The sequence below is a fragment of the Ammospiza nelsoni genome, chromosome 3 (genome assembly GCF_027579445.1).
Source record: "Ammospiza nelsoni isolate bAmmNel1 chromosome 3, bAmmNel1.pri, whole genome shotgun sequence".
NCBI lineage: Eukaryota > Metazoa > Chordata > Aves > Passeriformes > Passerellidae > Ammospiza > Ammospiza nelsoni.
This window is the reverse complement of record NC_080635.1, coordinates 60,719,932-60,736,136: the sequence shown is the minus strand read 5'-3', so window position 1 is coordinate 60,736,136 and position 16,205 is coordinate 60,719,932. Positions and strand designations below refer to the sequence as shown.

The following is a 16,205-nucleotide window of genomic DNA, read 5'->3' as shown; positions in this document are numbered from 1 at the left end:
TTCCTCCAGCGTCGGCAGTAAATCAGGGGGAGGATGCACCTCCGCCGGAGCCCGTGTCGGCAGCCGCGTTCGGGGCTCGGGCGATGCCCGGCGGCGGCGGCGGCTGCCGGGTGCCGGCTGCGGGCGGCCGGGGCGCAGCGGCAGCGCGGGCGGGCGGGCGAGGGAGGAAGAGGAGCCGCGGCGGCGGCGGCGGCGGCAGTTTCCCCTTTCCCCAGCCCTGGCTCCGCGGGCGCATGCTCACTGTGCCCGCAGCCCTGGACCATATTTGTCAGGACTACTCGAGAGACGGAGAAAGAGAGAATTTGGGGGGGTAAGGAGCGGCGGGTTCCGATCTGATCCGCAAGCCGTTTAGGGAGCCGCGATGGCAAAGGCTGGTGACGGGTTTTAATTTTCCCCCTAGGTGAGGATGAAAGTTAGAGAGAGCGCGAGAGATAAAGGGAGAGACGCACCTCCTCTCCCTCCCTTACGAAACGTATCTGGGGAAGGGGAGGGGGGCTTCTCCCCGACCACCTCGAGCAGAAAGGATGGAAGTTAATGCCGGGTAAAGTGGGCAAGTGACTCGCAAGTGGCTGGGGAGCGGCCGGGGCACCGGGGATCTCACTAAATCATAAGTGTACGAGTGTGAAAGAGGAACAAAAGAAAGAGAGAGGTGCCTGGTATTTCTTTTTCTCTTCCCAAACACATGAAGGGAGTACATGTATATATATATGCGCTGTATATTTATATACATACACAGGCACGCACGCACGTATGTGTATGTACATATATATATACACGGGGGAGGGAGCTGTGGAAATATGTTTGGGGGGGGCCTTTTTTTTTGGGGGGGGGGGGGTAGTGGGTTCCGAAGGGAGGGGGAAGGGAAGGGGAGAGACATTTTGCAGACTTGCCCCACCAATGAGCTTGTCAGTTGGCTCCATTTAATGACACTTACGGGGCACCGCCGTGCTGTTGGGAACAATGTGATGCGGGTGCCGCGGCCGGGCGGCGGGGGGAGAGGCTGGGGGGGCACGGGTGTGCGTGTGAGCGCCGGGCGGGGAGGGCGCGGAGCGGAGGGAGGGAGGGAGGGGGCTCGCTGCCACCCGAGCCCCCCCTCCGCAGCCCCGGCTCTTTGTTCGCACAGGCTGAAGGACGGGGAGAAGTGCGGGCTGCGAGGGGGCAATGCGCAGCGGAGAGGGGTGCGAAAAAGGGTTTTTCGGTCGGAAGCGGCGAGAGGTGGCGGCTGCCGGGATATACCGGTTGAATGTGCCGTGGGTGCCCGTGTGCGAAGGCCTCTACCAGCGCGCAGCAGAGAGTTTGTATTTTCCGTCGCTCCTGCACTTTGTGTGATTGTGTGCGAGAGATATTTAAAATATAATCATCTCCCAATTTCCGCCATTTTGGGGAAAGTTTGCACACACATACACATACAAAAAAAAAAAAAAGGCAAGCTTGTAGCAATTTTTTTTTTTTTAAGAGACGAAAAAAAAAAGTCTTTTGCTCGAGTGCTCAGTTCCTGCCTCTGTGCGGTGCGTGCGCCGCGCTCGCTGCGGCAGACATGTGAGGCGGCGGGGGAACGGCCCCTGCCCGCTCCGGGCTGCGTGCGGCGGCGGGGGCCGGCGCCTGTCACCGCCGCCGGCTCCGCGGGCCGGCCTCGGGGGGCTGCCGGGGGCTGGCCCCGGGGTACCGGCGGTGTGTGCGAGCGCACATACACGTGAGTGCGTATTTTGCCGACGACGGGGGCAGGGAGCGGGGGGGGGGCAGGCAGGGGCAGGGAATAGGACGCGGCTTTTCTGTTAAGTTGCGCGCTCTCGCCTGAAGTGCGGCCGGGGTGGGGGAGCGGCCCCCCGCGCACACGCCCGTCTCTCCCTCCCCGTCTCCGCAGCCGGTGCATATAACAACAGGATATAGGCACACTTGTTCTCGCTAGCGCGTGTGGGGCGGTGTTTTTTCGGTGGGGGGGGTGGGGGGCGGAAAGAGATTTTTTTTTTTTTTTTTTTTTCGGTCGCGGGGGGAGGGAGCGGCGGCCGACGGGAAGGCGCTCCCGCGGAGCGGCCGCCCCCGGCCGGGGCTTCGGAGAGGCGGCCGGGGCTACAGCGCCCGGGGCGGAGGGCGCCGGTCGGGGCCGCGGCGGCGGCGCCCGCTCCCCACCCCCATGGTTTTCCCCCCTCCCCGTCGGAGCGGGCGCACGCGAGAGCGTGAGAGAAAAAGTTGGAGCGCGGGGCCGGGCGCTGGCGGCTGCGGGGCCGGGCGGGGGCGAGCCCTCCGGGGCGGCGGCGTGTGCCGGCCCCTCCCGCGGCAAGGGCTGACTCCCCTGCCCAGGGATGCGCGGAGATCGGCTGCGAGCGGCCGAGGAGCGAGCCCCCGCAGCCCCCTAGGAAAAAAGAGAGCTCGCCCCCCTCCTCCTCCTCCGTCTCCTCCGCGCTGGGGGAGGGGAGGAGGGAGGAGAAGGTAACATTTTTTAAAATTTTTTTTCCTTTCCACTCGGAGGCAACCTCCTTTTCCCGGATCCCGGTCCCGGGGGGTGGAGGCGAAAGGGGGGGGGGTGGGAAGAAAAAAAAAAAAGGCGAGGGACCCGGTAAACAAGCAGAGTCCCTCTCTCGTTGTGCAACTTCCTCAGGAACACTTAACACCCAGTTCCTCTTCCACCCCCGCCCGCACCGCGCTCGCCCCCACCGCCGCCCCCTCGCCGGGCCAGGGGGGCACTCTTCCCCCACTCTGTTTAATTGCCCGGGGCGGGGGCGAAGGATAAAAAGGCAAATTCGGGAGGGAAACGGAGAGACTCGAGAACCGCTTTCCCCGAGCGCTCCTCCCGAGGAGCCGGGCGGGCGCTTTTGTCTCGGCGGTTCTGCCCGAGCCTGGGGAAGACGCGGACCTGAGCCCGGGTTTTCTCCAGAAAGTTTCAAGTGCAGCAAAAACACGCCGCAAAACTGGCCAAGGAGGGACCTCTGCTGGTAGGCCGCGGGCTGCCGGCGCGGGGAGCGGCGGCCGCGCCCGCCGGGCCTCGCCGCAGCGTTCCGGCCGCCGCCGCGCCGGGCGCAGGGACAGCGAGCGGGCGGACGGGCAGCGGCTCCGGGCGGGCCCGGCGGGGGCTCGGCCGGCGCGGGAGCGGAGGGGGCGCGCCCTCCCTGCGGCCGTGCCGCCCGTCCCGCTCCGGAGCGCGGCTGGAGCCCCCGCGGTTTGCAGGATCGAGGAGCGGTGCGCGCGTTAGGCGGCCCCTGGAGATGCGGCAGCCTCCCCCCGGGGCGTGAGGGTCACGGCCTCTTCCGTGTCTTTTAATTACCTGTGCTTCAGCAGCGCCGTGTGAAAGCTTTACGGCGAAAGGCAGCGGGAGTTACGGTTTTAGTTTTGTTCTATTTTCTTTATTTCTTCCGTATAGTTGAGTGGCACTGGACGGATCTTTGCTATTTGTACTCATGAATGGATGCTCGGTCGTGGGTGCTAAAAATCAGGTGGTGAGCATAAATAAAGCTCATGATATAAAAAGTTCAGCCTATGTCATTTTAGGAAATAGTCTGTGCTCAGAATTGTAACACAGTTTTCTTAGTGCAAATCTTAAAGCTGTTCAGGAACCAAGAAAGTTACCACGTTCCCAGAAGTGTGTATGATGAACATCTGTACGAGAGAAGCTCCCTGAAAGTAGTGGCTGAAGGCAGCAGAGCTTTCCGCTTTTATCCGGGTGGTGCCAGGTAGGCGTTATTTCCCGGTGAGACTTAGCAGCTTTGGCTGTGCTCCAGTTGGTCTCCTGAACTGGTGCTCTAGTGAAGGTGGCTGAAGCAATCATCTTGGATGGTCCTTGTTGTCAGTTGGACAATGGTAATAAATGCTGGTTTAGTTTGTGGTGTGTGTTTTCCCTTCAGTTTACTGAAGTTTTTTAGAGTATTACTTTAAAAGTTTCAATAACTTGTGATGACTTCTTTTCCTCTAAATTGTTGAGGGGTTTTTTGGCATCACCTGTTCTGTGAAGAGAGATGGTTGAGTTTTAGTGGGCTGTTCAATTTAGTCTTGTCTGTTTTTTGATGCTGCTGGTAGGGAGGATGATGGATTGTGAGTGATGGGTGTGAGGAATCAGTGATGAGCTGGCATGAGCCTTACTGAAGAAAGCAGTAGCATGTGTGTAGTCATAGCTTGTTAGTGCTCCAGTAGTAGGACTGCTCATCACAATGGGAGATGCCAGCAGCTCTTTATGAATGGGGGAGACGGGAAAGTCTATAAATGCAGTAACCTGCTGCATGTGTTTAGGAGCTAGGAAAGGTGAACTAATTGTTTATGAGCAGCAGAGCTTATGGGAGCTGATAATAACTGACAGATGAGGAAGAGGAGGGCATGAGTCAGACAAAAGGGATGCTCAGATCTATATTGAATTAACTTTGGGTAGGAAATAATTTGAAACAGGTCAGGTGATAGGAGGTGTGAAGATTCAATGCAGGCTCTGTCTTCGTAGAGGAAGGAAGAAGGAACAAATAAACAGAGAAGTTGTTTGTAACTTTCTGTGCCTGGCTCAAGCACTTAAGAGAATTTAAGACACAGGATTTCCAAGTTGTTGTGTACAACTCTTACTATCTGAGTAGATTAAATCTCCACTCAGGCCTGCATAGGCAACAGCAGAAATAAGGGAACCATGAAAGCCTTACAGAGGAAATATTTTTCTAGTGTGAGGTACAGGCTGTTTATAAACAAGGAAAGGCTGTCAGTGGTAAGTTTAATTAGATGACAGAATAGCTTTGGTATTGGGTAACTATTGTTGTAGTGTCTTGTGGATATTTGAAAATGAGGCAGTAGATGAAGGCTGTGTGTAATTGTTACCCAGTCTCCAGCAATGGTACAGCAATAACTGTGTCACCTTGCTGACAGAGACCAGACTGGGATGAGGACAGCACGAACCTCCTTTAACCACCCGTGCAGACCCAGGCTTCGCAGTATTTTTCAATGCTTTTGTGGTCACATTGTTCCTGTAGGGAAAAAGTTTTAAAGCCAAAATATTGGGAAGCAAGAGTGAACATAAAGACTAGCCATGGAGCATCTAGTAGTCAGAAGAGTAGCAACAGATAAAAAAGAGTAAATAATGCTAAGGGGACATCATCAATAGGAGCTCTGGTCCTTTTCCTGTTGCAACCTTTGAGTGGCCAAGAATTTTAAGCTGTGTCCCTTTGTGAATACATATAAAAGCTATATCTCATCTTTAAAATACCTTGCTTGTAGTGAACTTCATGAGCAGCAGGCAAAATAGTGAAATTTACTCAAACAACTTTTCAACACAGAGAATAGAAACATGGCAGAACTAGCAGTTTCCAAACAATGAAAAATAAGATTTTTGAGGAAAATGGGTATCTGAAAATACTTCTTTTAGTGAAATATTAAAATAATTAAACATTTAAACAGTACAAGAAAAAGACATATTAAAATGTGGTGGGTAGCATCAAAGAATTTTACCATTTCCTGTGCTGTTCCTGTTGTGGTTGTTTTTCTGTAAGTGAAGAGTCTGGTGCAAAAATATGAAGGGTGAGAAAGAGACAAGTGTGAGATGTGCCCAGCTTAAAGAGAGGACTATGAAGAGAGAAGCAGGGCTCACCCCAGTGGGTTTACACTCAATTGGCTTTGCTTTTGCTGTCATGAAGCTTGAAGTCACTACTGTTGTCAAATATAGGGAACTTACATTGCAAGGAGTAGTTCTGCTTCATGTGGCTTTGGGAGTGTAACAAGTCATTGCTGGTAATATTCACATTCTTACATGTTAAATAAAACTAAGCTGAGTATCTGCTTGTCCCTGGTGTCTAGAAGTTGGTGTATTTGCAGTTCTGGTACGCAGAGTTGTTCCCTTCAGATCCACTTTGTTTTCCTTATTTACTGGATATGGGGAAAGGTGTCCTTTTAGCTCATGAGTGCTACACCAGTCAGCCTTGGAGATGTCCAAAGTAAATGTATATAATATTAGGACAAAAATGCTAACCTGTTGCCTTTGTTTCTGAACATCTATCAATGCTAGTGTCACCCAGTCCAGTGGGGAGGAGAGACCGTGGCTTGCCTGTAGAAGGATGTTGTCTCTCTTGGGATCTCCTTTTCCATTGGAACTCACTCTTGGTGTCACTTGCTGTCCCGTGGCTCTGTGTTCCCAGTTTTGGGTCTCCTCATAGGAGCTGTCACCTGGGGAGAGGATCAGTATGGGGCAAATCGGCTAGGCTGTCTTGTCATGGCAGCTACAGAAATCCTCAAAAGTACAAATAAAAGTACACAGAGGTGCATAAGAAGAAATGGCAAATTACTGCAGGCATGTTATGATGACTGGTGGCTTTACTGCTGAGCTCTTTCTGCTGCCAGTGACCAGTATTGAGTTGACCCCACTGGTTAGAAATCATACAGGCATTTCACAGTTAGCATCTTAGATGTTAAAAATTCGGGTAGGGGTCAGGTAGTTTTTTAAATCACTGACTGAAAGGAAGAGTCCTGTTACTACTTTCTGATGTATTCACTACATAACCCTATAATTACTTCAAAAACTACTTGTAAGTCTAATTGGCATATTCTGTCCTGCTTCTTTGCTTTATATCTTTAGACAGTCTCTCACCAGAGGAAACTATCTAATTTTTAGTGCTGTTATTCTCAGTAAGTATCTCCTCTGTGAAGTACACACTTATCATTGAACCTGTTGGTAAAAATGAAGGTTTTTCTAAAGGATGTGTCTTAATCTTATTAAATGTGCTTTTTTATTTTAGTGGCTTCATTACATATGTCTGAAATAAAGTTAATGTTGAAATATTAATATGCAGCACACTTCTCCTACGGCTGTGAGAACTGAGGTAGTTACATCCCTAAAGGCAGATTCTGGAGATGCTTTTGGAAGATGACTGCTCCAAGTACTTACTATTATGTCCTTTCCTTCACATTAGGTGGCATTCACTGACAGGCCCCTTATTTGTCTAGTATTTTTACTACTTTTCTGGCAGTGCCGCAGCAGAAATGATACCAGATCGTTATAGAAGGAGTTATACTAGTTCAAAGAACTACATCAGAGCATTAAAAACAAAAAAAATTAAAGGTGTAGATAAGACATTCTTTTCTTTGTTCTGAGATTTAGATGTAGCTATTGCAATGAGTTCTTCCTTTTTTAGTACCGCGGTGCTGTAACAATTTTACTGGTCTGTATCTTATTTCTTGCTATCATTAGTAGAGGGATATAGGCCTATCTTTCATCTGTTCAAAGTCAGCAAAGCTGGAAACAGATACTTTGTTAAAAGTGATTCCTTTTTGTAAATTAATTTCTCTCTGCGTTGCCCTGTGACCTTTTCATTCCCACCAAGAACACTTCAGAAAGCTGCAGAATGTGAAACATACACAGATTGTGCCTTTGACGTTGAGTTAATTTCAAAAGGAAAGCAATAATGGATGTCTTTAGACATCTCCAGAATGTATCATTATTGCTGCTTGTTACCTGAGGAAAGTTTCTTATGTGCAATTAAGTCAGAATTTGTATGTTTTCTTGAGACAAGTATGCCCTGAACATTTCTGTTACCAATTTTTCATTACCTTTCATGGTTTGCTCCCTGCCTAAGTAGGCTAGACTCTTTCAGCTTCCCAGCCCCCATGTAATTTTTGTGTCTGTAATGGGAGTGGCACTGTGGGAGATGGCAGCATGTGATGGAGCAGCTGTGCTGTCCAATGCTCCTTGCTCTGTGCTACAGCAGCTGCTGAGAGGTAGCATTTCTCCACAGCCTTCCAAGCCTTTACCCAACTTCTGTCATACCTTCTGCAGAAATCATTGGAGCATGTTTTCTGTAATAAACCACAGGAGGGTTGAGTGAAGTGTCCTCTAAATAGAATGATAATTTAAGATTACTTAGAGACTTCAGTTAATGCAGAACACAGCTTTGTGTTTGCTTAGCCAGGCTAATCCTGGGGAGCTTGTTCCACCAATGTGCTTGAACCAGCATGTTTTGTGTCCTTAAAACTTCATGGGTGCCTGGAGAGATCCCATTTTTTAGCTACTCCTTAGCAGCTTGGGTCTTGTGTCCTTGAGGGGAGGCCTGTGCCTCTGCCACTGTGCTGCGGTTCAGTTTGCTCAAGCCTGCTTGAATTGGTTTGCAGTGGTACCTGGTACTCAGATCAAGCAGAGATCCCAAGTTGTGCTGCAGGAGCTTGCCCTAAGGTGGGGTGGTGGATTTGCCTGGGATTGTAAAAGATGAGATCTATGGCTTTGGGGAATTTCTTGGTTTGCACTGAATTTTTTAGATTTATCGATGTTTTTTAAAATGAATTTTTGTACATTTTTGTTATGGTTTTCAATACTTTCTCACAGGAGAATTACCTGAAGGTGGGAAAGGCACATTTAATCATTTGGTTCTTCTTACTTCAAACTTGTCATGTGAAAAATGTGAGGTTTGCTCAAAAAGCATTCTGTGAACACTGCCTATCTTGTGAAATAAAGGGGAATGCAAAGGCTTTTACTCTTAGCAGTGGATACTGACTTGAGGTCCAGCTTCTGTTGAGGTCCAGCTTCTGTTATCTTGTTGATAACTGTGTAGTTGCTGTAGTATAATGAAAGAACTCATGGAGAAAGGTGTTACTCACTTCTGCTAGAATTGAAGAAGAAACCAAGGAGAAATGAAAGGGAGTTCAAATTGTGTACCCCAAACCAAACTAATGTGTGTCTGTAGTGGGCATGTTACAGTGATGGATACTATTTTTCTGATGAATACAATGTAAATTCAATTGTTTTTCATGCAACTAAGTTAAGTTAATTTTTGTAACTTTTTGTTACGGTTTTCAATACTTTCTCACAGAGAATTACCTAAAGGTGGGAAAGACACTTTGAATAATTTGGTTCTTCTTACTTCAAACTTTAAACTTTTTCTCCTTAACCTTTCAATAAAAAGCTTCTAGATGACCAAAGTTTACTTCTGCTTGGTTTGCATCTTTTTCTGTTATTGGAATGAGCAAATAGCACCTTTTTGTTTGGTTGGTTGGTTTTTTGTTTGTTTGGGGTTTTTTTTGGTTTTTTTGTTTTTTTTGGTTTTTTTTTTTTTTTTTTTTTTTTTTTTTTTTTTTTTTTTTTTTTTTTTGTAGGAAGTCAAGATCTCCAGAAAGTATTTGCAGATTCAGAGTGGGACCTAAGTTAGAAATTAGGCTTTAGAAATCAAGGTTAAACTTTGAGTAAGTTCTCTATTTTAATTTCAAATACTGATACTTGCAGCAAACGTTTGCAGTCTCCAGATGGGATATGAGGCTTAAAAGGTGTTCGTTTAAAAGTTCAGAGAGTTTACATTCCAAAAAGTTCGTAAAGTGCAAATTTCAAAAGTGGTGAGGTTTTGCTGATAATTCACAAACAATGACAGCTAATTTTGCCACAGGTTATTTCAGCTGCTAGGCATAGTGTGGCCGCTCTTCAGAAACAAAATTAATGAGTCAGATTCCACATTGCACAAATAGTAAATTAGGTGCCAGGCCACAGATTTAAAGATTGCTGGGTTTGTGACAAGGGGAAAGGAAGAAGTTGGTGGCAGTCACAGCTGGCTGCTAGAAACACTTGCAGTTCAGTGCAACTGATGGTGACAAGTGGAGAGCTGAAGCCAGGGGCAAATGCAATGTACTTCTGTTGCTTGTGCAAATTCTTTATCACAGAAAGGGATGTCCAGATGCACTATTTCTGAAAGTAAATATTATCTTCTCTCCACTCACTGTTCTGAAACAGAGGGATCCAGTAAAGTCAAGTCTTGCAAAGCAGTAGGTTTCTCTGGTGTGCTTCTCTAGCATGGAAATAAGTTTTAACAAGTACAATTCAAAATTTATCTTTATGGAAACAGATGAAGAATATTCAAGTGTCCTGAGTCAGACCAGGAAACTGACAAATTTTCAAATTAATTTTGAAATTTTAATTTTGAACTTGGGTAAAGCATTCACATCAGCATACTATCCAATATTAAGGAAATCCAGTTCTGCTAATCAGTGCTTAGTGTATTTATTAGAGGCATGCAGTCATGTCTTGCCTTTCCTAGAACAGATGTTTTTAAGTGTACTTGACATGTTTTCCTCATGTCAATTTATTTGCAGTTTGAAATTTTTCTTTTCTCTCCAGTACAGCCCCATTGCCTCCTAGTGTGTGAAACAGGTATTATTTTCAAAGTTTCAGAAAGCTTTCCCCTTACTTTCATTTCATCATGTATATTATCAGCCTTGTCATCAGTTGTCCACGTTGCCAGCGTGCAGAGGGAAGCATTTGATACAAATCTGTGAAATGCATTAGAAGAAAGACCTGATGATATATGCATTAAACCACTTACAGAATTGTCAGATAACCTTTTTCTTTTTTTTTCCAGTACATGCATCATGAATGAATCTGCGTCCAGTGGAAATGGTCAGGAGTTTGATGTATTTAGTGCAATGGACTGGAAGGATGGCATAGGTACTTTGCCAGGAAGTGACCTAAAGGTAAGATACGTAATTTTTTCAATAAAAATCTTAAATGACAAAAGGATGCATTTGAAAAGCTGGTGTGTAGGTATCTGCTTTTATGAATAAAACATGAATCTGCAGTTCTGAGTTAAGAGACTGTAGCCTGTTAGGTTTTAGCTCTGGAGTTTCTTGATTCAGTTTGTGGTGCTGGCACAGACAGCCGTCGTCCCTGTAGGAAGGCATAAATTAGCACTGCCTCACTATACAGACAGAATTAATCAAATGCACAAAATCCCAAAGAAATCTCAAAAGTGTGAGAATGCAGTCTACTTAGAGCATTATATTACTGTATCACTAAGAATTTTCATACTGTCATTGACTCTCACAGTCCTACATTCTTAGGTCTTTTTATTTCTAAAAATAGTTTATTTTTGCTATGCTTTTGTCATGTGGGTGCCTAGAAAGATGAATAAAGTGAGTGCTTCTGAGCCAGTTTCAGTTTAGACATTTGAATTATATCAGAGTTGTAATTTTGCTTACATTTCTCACACCAGTTGAGTTTCCTGAAGTGAATCACAACTCTTTCGTTTTCAGTTTCTTTTTATTTATCTGTCGTCAGAAGGTATCCTTTGCTGTGCTTGCAATTTTGATATTAGATATTGTCCTGTACCTATTTTCTCTTGATTAAAGTCAATATTTTTGTATAGTTAAAACTAATGTATTTTGCTTGTAGTTTATGTTTTGAAAGGAGTCTCACAAGAAAATGTGTGGCATTTAAAACAAATTTTTATCTTTTGGTACCTGATAGGATTTCTATTGTTGAAGTAAAAATTTTAAAAAATGTTTGAAATTTGGGACATACATGTTGTGAATGTGTTTTTGTGTTGGTGTTACGTCGTTTGTTTGTTTTGTGGGTTTGTCTGAATTTTTGCTTTTAGTCACAGAACAGCAGAATAAATGTACAGAACAATTTTCTTTGCAGAGGACTTCAGGCCACCACCCAGACTGAGCATCCCAGGCCTCAGGGCGGGTTCGATCAGGTTGCTCAGGATTTGGTTATCTGCAGGACTGGAGATACCACAGTCTCTCTGAGTGACTTGTTCCAGCATTTTTCTACACTCATAGTAATTTTTTTTCCTTTTATGGATACTTTGTTGAAATATCTCCTTTTGTAGCTTATGCCTGCTGCCTCTTGTCCTTCTCCCATGCACATCTGAGAAGAACCTGGCTCCATCCCCTCTAAAGCTTCCCATTAACTGCTGGAAGAGTGCAGTAAAATCTCTCCTCCTGTTCTTAAGCCTGAGCAAATGGATTCACTCAGCTTCTTGCATGTCATCTTCCACAGCCTGTTCCTGGTCTGGTGGGCTTGCTGCAGTGTGAGAGTGCCTTTCTCCTAGCAGGCACATCAGTATTCGCTGGAGGAGAATGGTGTGTTCCCCTGTCCTGCTGGCTGCCCTCTTGCTCAGGTAGCCTGGGTGCTCCTGGCCACCTTTGCTGCCAGGGCACATTGCTGACTCATGTTCAGTTCACAGCTTGCTGCAGAGCTGCTCTCAGATAGTCAGCCCCTGCTCTGAACTCGTGCACAGAGAGGCTCTCTTCTAGTGCCTGCTTTGGTGGACCTTCATGGCATTTTGTTAGCCCGTCTTCTTCAGCTTATTGAGGTCTAGATAGACCAGCAACCCTGCCCTTCAGTTCATCAGCCATTCTCTTCAATTTCATAATTTACTTTTCCTGCCCGTACTCATAGAGAAGCCTTTCTTGTTCCCTTTGCTAGTTTATTCTCTGGCTGAGTTTTGGATTTCCTAATGCCATGACTGTGCACTGCAGCAATATCACTACATACCTTGTCTGTGAAGTTTCCTTTTCCACGTTCTGCTTACCTCCTTTTCCTTTTTGAACTAAGTCAGGACTCCCTGGTTCGTTCAGCTTGGCCTTCATCCATGTTTGCCTAACTTCTGGCACATTGACATGCCTCATTCTCCTGGTGTGACATCCTCGGAGAGAGAGAGAGACCTATTTCCTGGGCCTATTACCCTTTAGAAAAGTGTCCTGTATGATCCTGCCAAGCAGATCTCTGAACAAGCCAACATACACCTCTTCTAAGTCCAGGGCTGCTGCTTCATTATTTGTTTCTCTGGCTTCTTTCAGGATTTCAGACTTCATCATGTCATAGTGATGATGATAGCCAAAGCTATGATGAGCTTCCACATCCCTGAACAGTTCTGTATTTTAAGTCCAGGCTTTCAAAATTTCTTTCTATTTTAATATGCAACATTGTGTGAAAGGGAACCATAGTATTGCAGTATTTGAGCAATACAAAAGGGAACAGTGCAGGAAAATATAATAATCTCATATAAATCACTGGTTTGTGCTTTTTTCAATTGTGGCTATCCGATGTTGTACAAAACTGAAGCAAAGTTAGTCACTAATGAGTAGAGGAACTGAAAGGTTTCCATGGGAAGAAGTGAGGGAAAGGAGCTGGGAGGTAGCCAAGGGTAACTTCAAGAAATCATACAGATGATTCTTAACAATGTCCTTTTCAGGATAACATGAGCTTCATTTTAAGGCTGCTCTTTTGGTTGCCTTTTTTTTGTTGTTTTTGTTGTTGTTTTTGTTTGTTTGGGTATTTGTTTGTTTTTAAAATTTATTATAATTTGGAAACATGCATAGTTGATTTTTGGACAGAGGTTTTTTCTTTGGTCCAAGCATTAGGAGGGGTGCATTCAGAGGTGCAATGGTAGTCTACCCAGAATGGTGAAATATACAGAGTATTGGCCGGGCAGTTCCTTTTTGGGTCATTATTTGGGGGTTTGTTTGCTTGTTTGCATTTTGTTAGCTACAAAAGCAAGGGATTGAAGGGATAAAAGGGATGAAATTGAAATGGAACTATTTTAAGACTGACTGAAGGAAGAATATATATTTTCTAACAAAGCAGAATTATTCCAAGAAGGTCACTGAACTGGGGAACATCAAGATTCAGTGAGAGACTAGGTGTTCACACAGATACCAAAAACTGTTTGAGCTGTTAAAATAGTAAGGACTTTTAAGCTTTTATGATAATGGTAACAACTCATATTTCAAGACTGATTCTAAATAGTGATAGTTAAAATGGTGACTGATCACTTGAAATTGTAAATGTGATTGTGGAAGATATGTTATGCTCTATGTGAAATTCTCAGAATGGGTTTAATGAGGATTATTTACCTTAACTCTCCTGGTCACAGAGTATTTACATTGTGTCCTGAACCTAAAGAAAATGACCTTACGTAGCAGTTACTTATTGTGAGCTTGTGTGTGTCTTTCAAAAATTGTAATAGACTTGTTCCACTAAAGGCATCAAACTATTGTTGTGCATTGAAAGGCACTTGAAAAATTTGATGAAAACCCTGTAATAGCAAGATACTTAAACACAAATGCTCTAGTTTTGCAGCTTGGTAATAGATTAGAGTATCTGAGTCATTTTATAACAAATAGTAAGCGATACCTTAAATATCCATTGTAGACAATGTATTGCTTAATTTCTCATGTTTAATCTTTTCTCTTCTTAAAATGTTCAGGGAAATTGAACAGTCAGATTTGTTAAACTGCATTGTATCAGCATAATAAGGTAAACCTATACAAAATATTGAAATGCTGCTTTTTAATATCAACATTTTAGGGAGTTACCTAATTGAAGTCCTTATTTTTAGTTGTATAAATAATATAGCATTTGCTTGTCTTTACTGCTTGCATGATGAAGTGTCATGCTTATTTTAACGTATGCATGTTTTAAGAAGTCTCTTTTCTTGTGTGCTTTATTAAAATCCAGCCTGGGGTTATCAGGCAAGTATATATGAGAAACCATTCTTTTTAGAACCACTTAATTTTTGGGAATATGAGTTCCTGAATGGTGAAAAGTTGGTAAAATACTATTGTAAGCAGAGCAAAATGTTTTTGAAACATTTAAAAATAACTTTTCTCAATGTTTTCTTAAATTTCTTAAATCTAACTTTTCTTATGGTACAGAGGAACATCTAAATCAGGAATAGATACCTGAATTATTTCTTTTTCTTGTTTCCCAGTCTAATCAAAATGAGGGAGCAAATCAGATACCAAGCTTCCGTTCTCAGCCATGCCACAGTCTCTTATTCGTGAATCTGTTTCTATACCAGTAAAATGCTGAAAATGTTATTTTCCTATGAGTTTGGGCACTGTTAATTCTCAGGGTTTTGTCGCATGTAGTTGGAGAAAGCTGTGGAAATACATTCTTATACAGACTTTGTTAAAAAAAAATCTTCAGCAAAAATGGTTAACACTCCTTGAACACTGCTTTGAACATGCTGTGTGACAGATAAGTAGTGAGTAGTTGTGGAAAATGCTAGAATTTCAAATTACATAGGGAATAGGGAGAATTAAAAATTGTACAGTATGATGCACTGAAGACTGTGAACAAAAATTTTAGCATTGTATATTAGTTCTTTCAATATGTTTAAATAAAACAGAAAACTTGAATTCCAGTAGAATTTAAAATAGTTTACAAATTACAGAATGCCTTCATGTGGCAGGCAAAGTAATGTATGCTCATCTGAAAAACATCAGTGCTTACCAGTTACTCTGCATGGTGTGAATGTAAATGTGAAACACTCCTTTTTTCTCTTTTTTTTTCTTTTTTTTTCAAATCTCTGTGCTGAGTGCACACAGTAACACTATGGCTTCAAGATTTAAATATACTCATTAAATTGGAAAAGCTGTAATAATTTACAGTCACTTCCTACTGCAGTGACAGAAGTTTATGAAGTACTTCTTAATGCATTTTCTAGTGCTGTGTTTGGAAAGTGAGCAGTTATAAACTGCGGGGACAGAATTTTGGTTATTTCCAGCTTGCAAATTGTGCTTGAACATAAAGGAAAAAAAATTAAAATTTAATGATGAAGAAATTAACCTGTAAATAAAGTTGGGCAGTAAGTATTGTAGGAAACTGATAGAGTAGTGGATATGAATGGTGGAATAATGACCAGTGGTGTTTGGTATTTCCAGCAGTGCTGTCAAGAGGGTAAGAGTGTTTTGGATTGCTGTGTTTCTGAATGCAGGGGTGCTGCAGCAGCTCAAGGCACTAAAGTGCATCCTTCCACCTGCCTGTTCTGAAGTTGTGTTCCAGCTTGCCTGGAATAATTAATGATTTTAGAGCAACTTATTTTCTCACACTGTTATGGAAGCATGGGCGGTGTCTCGGGTGATAACTTTGTGCAGTCCTTTTACAGTGCAATGCTGCTCCTGTTCTCTCGTGGTGGCATGGGCTGCACTTTGAATCTGGGGAGGCAGGGAGGGGCCATGAGAGTGGTGTCCCTGAGAAACATCACTGGTAACTGGTTAAATCACTGCCGGCACTGGGAAGATGCTGCTCCAGAGAGAAGATGGATTCCCTTCAGGGAAGGGGGTAAGGAGTAGCCTAGGGAGCAGAAAACAAGGTAGATGGGGACTTCCTCTGACCATATGCGAGCCCCAGCAGATCTACCCAGTGGCCTGGTCCTTTCCACATGAAATTAACTTTGTTCTGTTGCAATCTACTGTAATTAATTAGTTCTTGCTCTGCTTCATTGCTATGGATTTCTGGTTAAAACTTTGCAATGTCATAAAATGAGTGAAACTTATGTAAGGAAAAGAAGGACCAAAAAAGGAAATTTCACTATTAAAATCGTTAAAACTGCAAAAGCAAGAGGTGCTGAATTTAGGTTTGCCTTTGGATCTTTATTTGGGTTCCCTCATGTGTATTCATGGTAGTCTTAAGTGATCACATGAAATTTTACCACAAAGTCCTCTGTGCTATTTGCTGTAGATGCTGTTAAATTTGCAAACAACTG

At 44.1% G+C, this 16,205-nt stretch overlaps 1 protein-coding gene across 6 annotated transcripts in view; it reads left to right on the top strand.

Annotated features, from left to right (window-relative positions):
* The first annotated feature begins 262 nt into the window (after positions 1-262).
* The window catches only part of L3MBTL3 (L3MBTL histone methyl-lysine binding protein 3), a 77,877-nt gene continuing 61,934 nt past the window's right edge, over positions 263-16,205 (top strand). Inside the window, exons 1-2 of one of the 6 annotated variants that reach the window (XM_059468545.1) lie at positions 263-310; positions 10,290-10,401. In XM_059468545.1, the coding sequence (XP_059324528.1) occupies positions 10,300-10,401 (102 nt within the window). In that variant the 5' untranslated portion in view covers positions 263-310; positions 10,290-10,299. Of the gene's footprint in view, positions 401-1,518; positions 1,698-2,204; positions 2,431-2,915; positions 2,934-10,289; positions 10,402-16,205 lie in introns of those variants that run through there. The other 5 variants (XM_059468548.1, XM_059468544.1, XM_059468547.1 and 2 more) reach the window with 5 other exon arrangements.